Here is an 8,577-nt window from a genome sequence, read left to right on the forward strand (position 1 = left end):
GATGATCGTTAAACCCGCGTGAGCATTAATGCTTAGAGTCCTTAACTTTGAACGGTGAAATACATACACGTGAGCATGTCAAGCGAACTTATAGTACTATCATATAATATACAAAGTCACGGTATACAACTTTCGAGAATTCAACTTTTTTCCATAACTTTTAGTTTTCCATCGTAATCCGCACAGCGCCATCCAGTGGTATTATTACATAAACACCACTCAATGTGAAGAGAATATTTTTTTGATATACAGATACATGTAACCGTCATATATAAACTACTCGAAGCTTTTTACCTATACGCCTTATCGTCAGAATCAATTATAATCTACTATAGATTTTATAAAGGCTACGAAGAATGCATCGTAAATTTCTGATCAAAGTTACAACGAAGAAAATTTTTATTCCTCCATAATTCATTAATGATCGCGAAGCTTGACTTTTGTGTATCGCTGGGTTCTCTAATCGCAAGATATGGTATCAATCAGGCTGGGTTGAGTATTATCTCTGTAGTGTGAAACCAACGTGCCATTCTTTCCTAAAACATATGAAAGCTCCGATGTGTTCACGACGTGTCAAATATCGGAATGAAAGTTTGTATTAATCAAGCATGACCATCACAAGGAGCTTTTGGTGTTGTTGGGGTGAGTCTTATAATTTATCTCATCGTAATATATACTTCACCATTGTCACATCTTGCTGATTCAATTCCGCAAGACATCATCTTATCCTACGGAAACAGCTGTCAACCAGCCAAAATTATACATCGTAGGATATAGCGTAATGAAATCTGCCTTCGTTAATTATTTCACACATTGTATTGGATTAGAAATTATTTGGAAAAAGTTTGAAGTGCAGTGTCTAAAATGATTGTTGTACAGAAATGAATACCTTATACACGCGTAGTATGATAGTTGGTATAAACGCACGACGATTTGTCATCGGATGGACGAAGCCTATGATCTAATGTGTTTACAATCTAATCACCTGTAAACTTAAGATATATAAGTTGTAACATTGTAGTCACGAATGGTGATAAAAATCCATACGAATTATACATTTTCGTACACACAAAATTCCTAGACATACAACAAGAGTCATACAATATTAAAGTATAATATGATAAATATTTTACTAGTGGATGAGCAGCTGGTAATTCGTTTTTTTCTACATTTTCCACTCAAGCCACAATATTGCAATCTAATGAAGCATTGGGTACAGAGACCTCCGACCTGTATAGATATATGATTCTAACACATCATAAAGATTATCGGGTGTCTGAGATCAATCAATATTATTCTCGAAATTTCATCGACGGTTCAGTTCGAATACCAGCCGCTGATTTAACGCGCACGTGACGGGATGTGATGAATTATTCAAATCCTCATTAGACTTGTAATCTCGCCGGTGTCTCCCAGGTAGGCGACCTTCCATTCTGGCGAGCAGACCATTCAGAGAAACCGACTTTGTCAAGAATGAGAAAAACGGTCGGCCATCCATATTCCTCGACGGTCCTGGCGTCGAGGGATTTCTTCAGGACATGGAGACCCCGGCAACCTCGCTGAGTCACTGCCTGGTCGAAATGTTCGGAAAATATCACGACCATGTGGTCCAGGTTCGATTAATTGCTTCAAACTTTTTTCCAAGCACTGCATCTCAGGGTTAGACGATCCGCATATACCGTAATTTATAAATGAAATAAAATACAAGCATTCGTAGAATTGGCCAAACTCCGTAAAAAATTTCCAATTGTTTCGTCAAGCTCCACACAAAAATTGCCTCCAGTCAACTACAATATCCGTAATCCATTATGACGGACCGGTAAATAATGTCATTTGATAATGTATAAACTCCAGACAGTGAACACGATACGCAAAATACCGGTTGTTACGATTGCATCAGCTATACCCAACACAAACGATTTCGAATGTGTTGGACACGAGATCTTGTCGTTTTTTGTTCAAGAAATAATAAAAAAACAAACTGTGACCGTCTGATGGGGCTGTTTCGGCATTTTGCCTTCCATCTTCTTTACTTTCTTGGTCTTCTTTTTGTTCTAATTTTTATTCTCTCTTTTGTATTAATATTTACCCGCCAAACTGGATGCCGCAATTATTTGCTCACATATAGGTATACAAACCTATGTATTGTATAGGTGAACGCTGCAACTGGCGAGGTTTTGAAGTACAAGGACGTTTTGTCCGAGGCTCTTGCACTCGCAGCTGGGCTTCGTTCCCTCGGCGTTACCCCCGGGAAACTCATCGGTTTACTAGCAGGACCAAACGATCCCAAGGTCAACACGATTCTCGTCGCATCGCTCATCCTCGGCGCCGTTCTTTACCCGATTGATCCGATCCATAAATCTTCTGGTAAGTATAAGCTATGTAAATATTTTACCCATGTATGGTAGTTCGCACATGTTTGCAGGAAAGGATAAGATAACAGATGAAAGACAAAAATGAGTTGTGTGGAAAAATAAAAGATCGCAGTTCGAAGTTGGCGAAAAATATTTGTAAATTGCCGTGTAAATTACTTTCTTACAATTCTCTTATTGGATATTTCTAATACTAATCAGTTTACTACTATATCATTTCCTTAGACGCAAAACTGACCACGTTACTGGATAAAGATCCACGAATAGTATTCTGTGCCGAGGAACATGTCAGTACTGTAGCCACTCTAAAATCGACAAAGACATCTATAGTGTCGACGGACAGGAAGGGAAAACCGGAAGACAATCATCCCGTAGAAGGCGGTTTTTTTTTTCAAAACATCCTCAAAGAAGAGGAAGGTATTGTCGATCTAACGGATCTAGGACCTGGCGATGTTTTGGTCGTTCTGCAAGGAGAGAGGAGCAGCGAGAACATCGTCCTCACGAACGAAATACTCCTGAAAAATTCATCCCGAAAGAAACAGTTCAAGTAAGAAACAGAGTCAATTGTATTAATGTTTAATGGCTGAAATTCTTTTTTTCTTCATAGCCAACCCTGCAGTTATACTATCGCAGTTACAGATTTCTAATTTGAATTTATTGTCTGATCCTATCGCGTGCATGATCTGTTCATCGAATCGTTCGTTTGATTTACGTAGTGATTATTTATTTATTTATTTATTTCTTAGCAATATTTATTTTTTAATTATCGTTAACGAATTTTTGATAGACTCAACTGATTTTCGACCATTGGAAATTTGAATAATATCTTTCATATATCAGACACGCTGTATTTTGTTACGTGTGATATTATTGGCAGAAGTGACCTAAGCCAGAGTCTGATTATGGACTACGGTGACTGGGCAACAGCGTCTTGGATTATCCGGAGGCTCGTTTTATTCAGATGTGGTGGTGGGACTCTTACGTGTTTTCCACCTTACGAACCAGAAACTTCCTTAGCATTAGTACAGAAGCACCGGGTTTGTATTTTTAATAAAAATTTCATTTCATTGTCGGTCGCTCCATGTTCGATGTTTTATTAGGAACTCGTTACGATGTTCGGAATAAATACCTATAGCCGCGAAAATTGACGCTCCTGAAGTAAAAAGCCTGAGCATCAATTTTTTCACAAATCTTCAATAAAACCTGAACAGTGATATTAACATATCTCTGGTCCTAAAATTCAAAAGACAATTAATCCTGAAAAATTGGAATTTTTGCACCGGCAGGTCACGTGGATGGCGCTGAAATCGTCCCAAATCCGGCAACTTTATGATTGTCAGGCTATCGTTGGGTACGACTTGAGCAGCCTAAAAATGGTAAGCGCACCATCGACTGGGTCTGCACTTCACTCCGCAATTGGGTCAAAGTACGATTCTCTTCAGGAGCGTCTTCCGGCCACCCGCATTATAATTACAGGGTAAATAAAATCCATTACGTTAATTAAAGAAGCACAACGGGCCAATTTCATGTGATTTCATTTCAAACCCTTCGCATTACTTTTCGAAGTGACTTTATATTTGCAGTTATTGATATAACTTAAATGGAATTTTATTTCACAGAAGAACCATTGCAGATGTAGTACCCGTGTGAATTCAGCTTTAAGACTCAACGATACAGGTGTAAAACAGATTCAACTACAAGACACATTGGCCGATAAGTAATTAACGCCAGACTGATAATTCCATGGCATATAATAGCGATCTCAACAAACACGTTAATGTACATTGTTTAGCCATTATTATCCTGTACAATTCTATATTTGTTACTAAAGTTTTCGGTATATCTATTTATTTCAAAAATAAACTGTATAAGAAAAGTCGCTCACCTACTTTTATTCACGTTTTACGCATGAGTGTATTATTGTAATATTTCCCATACTCAAGGTATTGGACAAATGGAGCGAATTCAATTCTAAGTAGAAACATATTTTCCATTTCAATTCGCTCGATATCACACAAACTTTCATTCAAATTTTATGATCATTTACATAAACATTTTCCAGAATAAGATCAAAACGTGTTCCCTGTCGATATGGAATACATATACGGATTCCACCGTGAAGAAGAGGACGAAATATATTCATTTTCTATTTACATAATAAAAGTCGGTCAAACACCTTGATTACTGCAGGATATGTGCAACAGTAAATCTTTAGAGTGCATAAACCCGGACGTAATCGATCTGCAGATGCGATTTACCAGGATTATTGGAATCTTGCCAACTTGGAAACCAATGATTTTTTGCTTCCCAAAAGCGAAGTAAAGCCTGCAATTATACACACGTGATAAACGAATTCGAATTTCCTTTGTGTTATAGTAAGTAAAGGCGATGGCATTGAAGTAAACAATAGTGATAGATGTATTTCCAACACGTGTAATCAAAAACTTGTAAGAACTGTTCAAACCTTGGCTGCGACGTTTTTCCACGGTTTTTCATATCCAACACCGTCGCCGCTGCGTAAGTTGTCCGGAAAATCACGTACTCCACCCACGCCAACTCCCAGAGTAATGTAAAACTATCATTAAAACCAGAAAACCGACTTACAAATCCGCAGTATTTCTCATTTATGGTATGGTTTTTTTCTACATTTGGAAAAAACGACCTGACGATGCAAAACATGGGTTTACATATAAAACATTCACAGCGGTAACTCATTTACGCCGTTGCGGGTTTTTCTTCTTCTCATTGAACAAAACGGAGTTCGATATATCTTCTATTCTGCAGTAAATTGTATATCATTCGGTAAATAAAATTTTTTTTTTTACCTGACCGTCGAAGGGTGACATCTTATTTCTTGTTCCTGATGAGGCATTGCTATTGCTGAACCAGTCATTCGGTCTAGGAGTCAAGCGACCGGCTTCTTCGCCATCGACATGAAACACGAATCCATCCGCGTTCCAGGTAGTCGAATATACATGGAATCCGGAAGTCCAGTGACCTGTGATATTTGAAAATTTCTGGATATCCACGCTCTGGAAGTTTGGTGCCGAACCAGCTCGTAAACCGAATTCCAACAGGCGCCCATCATAATTTCCCGTCGTTCCTGTCAGCACCTGATTTCCACGCGCCATTCCCAGCCGCACGAAAACGCTTTTGAATTCCGAAAATTGCGTAGGATTCTTCGGCTGCAGCCATAATTCTGTCGGATTCGATGATAGGTGTAGATTTTTTTTCAAATTGTAAACTTAGGTAACGGCGGCGAATAGTTGGAACTTACTGAGGTTTCCTACCTGGATAAAGCCAGTCGCCTTCTGGAAATTTTGCACGAATCTCGACTCTTCCGTATTGGAAGTTGAAATGATTGATGGTCGTTAGACGCGCAGATATCACTGGTGGTAGAATAAGGTATCCTGTAGCTGACCGGGAACAATCTGAAGGTACCTGACTGGTACACCTGTCATCAAAATAAGTTACAAGTTTTTGTAGCAATTTCTGTATCATTCGGAAAGGACCGAACGATATACACAGGTATGTGTACAAGAAGATTAAATCATGGGTGCAAATATTTGCAGATTTTCGACATCAATTTAAAATATCTCGATTCTGCGGAATTGATCTGAGTTTCCTTCCTCGTTAAGAATCAAATTTATAAGTTGGAAGTTCAGCACCGAAATACCGGAGAGTAAACCATTCGATATATAATTCCCAGTTCAAGACTCGATAATCCGAACACAGTCACTTGACATTAATCTCCGTAAAACGAAAATCATGTTGATCGGTTCCATTATTCACAAACAGTTCTCTATACTTAGAATTACATATTTTGTTGATCAATGCTTCTAATAATATTTCAGAGTTTATCATTTTAGTATAAAGTCTTATTACTTACTCGGCCAGAGTCATGGTGCCTACTGCGGTAGCACGTTCTCCGTACGAGTCTTCAAGTAGACTAGGAATCACGTGAAGCGTTCCATTCTTGATTCTCACGCTTTGCTGGTGGTTGTGGTATACACAAAATTCATATTGCTGCGACGAGAAAAATATATCTTTCTTCAGAATTACAGTGTGTTACAAATAGAGACGTTTATTACGGCATATTATTCTACACACTTCTTTTTCCAAGTCTTATACATATAACAGCGTTAAAATTGTGTACTCACAGGTTGTGAAGGAATGAATATTTCTCTTGACCAAATCGATGTGTTGAACGAATCAAAATTGTCTTCCAAAATTAACTGGCCTTGACAAATCAACCCTTGACGCGTTGTGGTAGTGATGCTCGGGGTGCAAGAGCCCGAAGGACTTGTTGCCGCTAAAAAAAAATACCAATATCTAATATTTCACCCAAAACTATTTCAACTTTATAATTAAACAATTGATAAATTTTTTAACCACGTATTATATGCCAATTGCATGGAATTAAATTGCTCTTATCGTCATACTAACGATGATTCAATTCTTTCTCGGCAATTGAATTCAAAATCCAAAAATATGATAAAACACATTACACGTATAACGTTCAGGACAGAGAGTGACTAAGATTTGTTTGAAAAGTTCGAACAAATGCTTACAAGGACTCCACGATCCCGTTTTCTTGTGCGGACTTCCATCAACTTGAATGTAAATCCAATAGTGGAGAACGTCTCGTCTTTGAACAAGAGTGTGAGTATCTTCGAACATCCATTTACTCGACGTGGGACGAAAGATCTCACGGGATATTGATCCACTTTGGTCTGGGATTATATTTTTGTTAACGTTTCCGTTAAACGCAACCAGTTGTATTCCCGTTGCATCTGAAAATGTTCTCATATAGCATACAAATGTGTAATCACATATTAAAATTACTATGCAGCAGATAATGCAACGATATTACATTGAACTAACAACAATCATTAATAGTCTACTGATAAAATTTCTCCAAGATGTAAAATATGAAATACGCAATCTTAATTACGCTTAAAACGAACGTGAAATACATAATTTCAATACACATATATCGATCAATTATATAACGGAGAATAAGATTATTTATATTTTCGCGAAAATAAACTATGCCCCAAGGTAATTCTACTACAACAATAGTGAGGAATAGTTTGACTAATAAATATTTATTTGCAAATGTACCGCATAAACAATGATCAATAACTTATAACGGATTAATCGAAACAATCGGAACAAAGTTGTTCAAATATTCGTATTGAAAATTGAATTCTTTCTAATTGAAGAACTTAAAAAATTAAATTTTTATTAATAACTTTAAATGTATCGTGCACGTTATTTTAGTCCCGAAAATTTAACGGTACAACTAATTGAATCTCACCTGGTATAGACACTCGAATTCCACGAGGAGACAGTAGCTGAATATCAGGATCCGGTACCGTGTAAGCACAAATTCCAATACAGCAAAAAGCTACAAATATCAACGCGAGTGTTTTCATTTCAGAAAAAAAATCTTATGCAAATGGTGCGTGTCAAGTGGCTACAATGACAAGTTCGGATTGCTCGCTGTTCGCGTAGTGAACGTCGGTACCGGCGTATGCGGCAAATAAAATGATTGTCCTTTTTATTTTCATTACGTAATTCTCCCTCTCTCACTCTTATACACATCGGAAAAAACGCGCGATAAGTATACTTTGATTGTATTGCTTAGCCAAGTTTCTGAGCTGATCCGCTGACACGCGTATTAATGAATATTCAAAATAATCGATATCTAAAAATTCCACGAATACCAATGGGAACCCCGCAAACATATCACGGTATTCCGAGAAATCCGTAACCGCAAAATGTCCATCGGTATAACATGAATCAGTGACTGATTTACAGACATATGGGTTTCCGAGGTGGAGAACATTTTTATACTTAATTAATGTAGTCTTCTATTTTCAAAATCCCTTGACTAGTAAATTTTCTAGACTAAAAATTTAATCCACTTCACGAAATTCGCACGAGAAAACACGAAGTAAACAATCCGACCATTTTTCAAATTCTGTCATTGTTTAAAAGAATGCGGTGATACTAAATTCTCAACTCCAGACTTTCTGGATTGCGCGGGTTTGGACATCCTTAAATCTGTAATATAGTTAATCTGGATACCAACATGTGGCTTGAGCGTTGTCAAAACATCATTTTACTTGTTTGGTATTATATTTTTTCTCAATTATTTGTGTACATCACTTGATTAAAATTACTGCGATCTGCTATATAG

The 8,577-nt window shown here is 37.4% G+C and overlaps 1 protein-coding gene across 3 annotated transcripts; it reads right to left on the reverse strand.

Annotated features, from left to right (window-relative positions):
* Positions 1 to 2,494: 2,494 nt before the first annotated feature.
* LOC107220563 (beta-1,3-glucan-binding protein 1) lies at positions 2,495 to 8,205 on the reverse strand. 3 transcript variants are annotated; one of them, XM_046736456.1, is made up of 8 exons: positions 7,693 to 8,202; positions 6,944 to 7,165; positions 6,533 to 6,684; positions 6,262 to 6,398; positions 5,663 to 5,826; positions 5,198 to 5,571; positions 4,837 to 4,947; positions 2,495 to 2,887 (listed from the first exon to the last, which is right to left on the reverse strand). In XM_046736456.1, exons 1-8 carry the CDS (start codon positions 7,808 to 7,810, stop codon positions 2,810 to 2,812), a joined length of 1,356 nt encoding a protein of 451 aa, XP_046592412.1. In that variant the 5' UTR covers positions 7,811 to 8,202; the 3' UTR covers positions 2,495 to 2,809. The 3 variants fall into 3 exon arrangements, with proteins under 3 accessions (XP_046592412.1, XP_015514705.1, XP_046592413.1); XM_015659219.2 differs by having other exon boundaries at positions 2,495 to 4,697; positions 7,693 to 8,198; XM_046736457.1 differs by lacking the exon at positions 4,837 to 4,947 and having other exon boundaries at positions 7,693 to 8,205.
* Positions 8,206 to 8,577: the final 372 nt, after the last annotated feature.

This window comes from Neodiprion lecontei, chromosome 4 (genome assembly GCF_021901455.1).
Source record: "Neodiprion lecontei isolate iyNeoLeco1 chromosome 4, iyNeoLeco1.1, whole genome shotgun sequence".
Classification (NCBI taxonomy): domain Eukaryota; kingdom Metazoa; phylum Arthropoda; class Insecta; order Hymenoptera; family Diprionidae; genus Neodiprion; species Neodiprion lecontei.

Excerpts from the sequence above, each read along its gene's own strand:
- LOC107220563 (XM_015659219.2), bottom strand. The coding sequence starts at position 7,810 with ATGAAAACACTCGCGTTGATATTTGTAGCTTTTTGCTGTATTGGAATT. Across the intron at positions 5,827-6,261 it reads GGCACCATGACTCTGGCCGA|GTGTACCAGTCAGGTACCTT; the intron begins GTAAGTAATAAG and ends TTTTGATGACAG. Across the intron at positions 4,698-4,836 it reads GGAAAAACGTCGCAGCCAAG|GCTTTACTTCGCTTTTGGGA; the intron begins GTTTGAACAGTT and ends GTATAATTGCAG.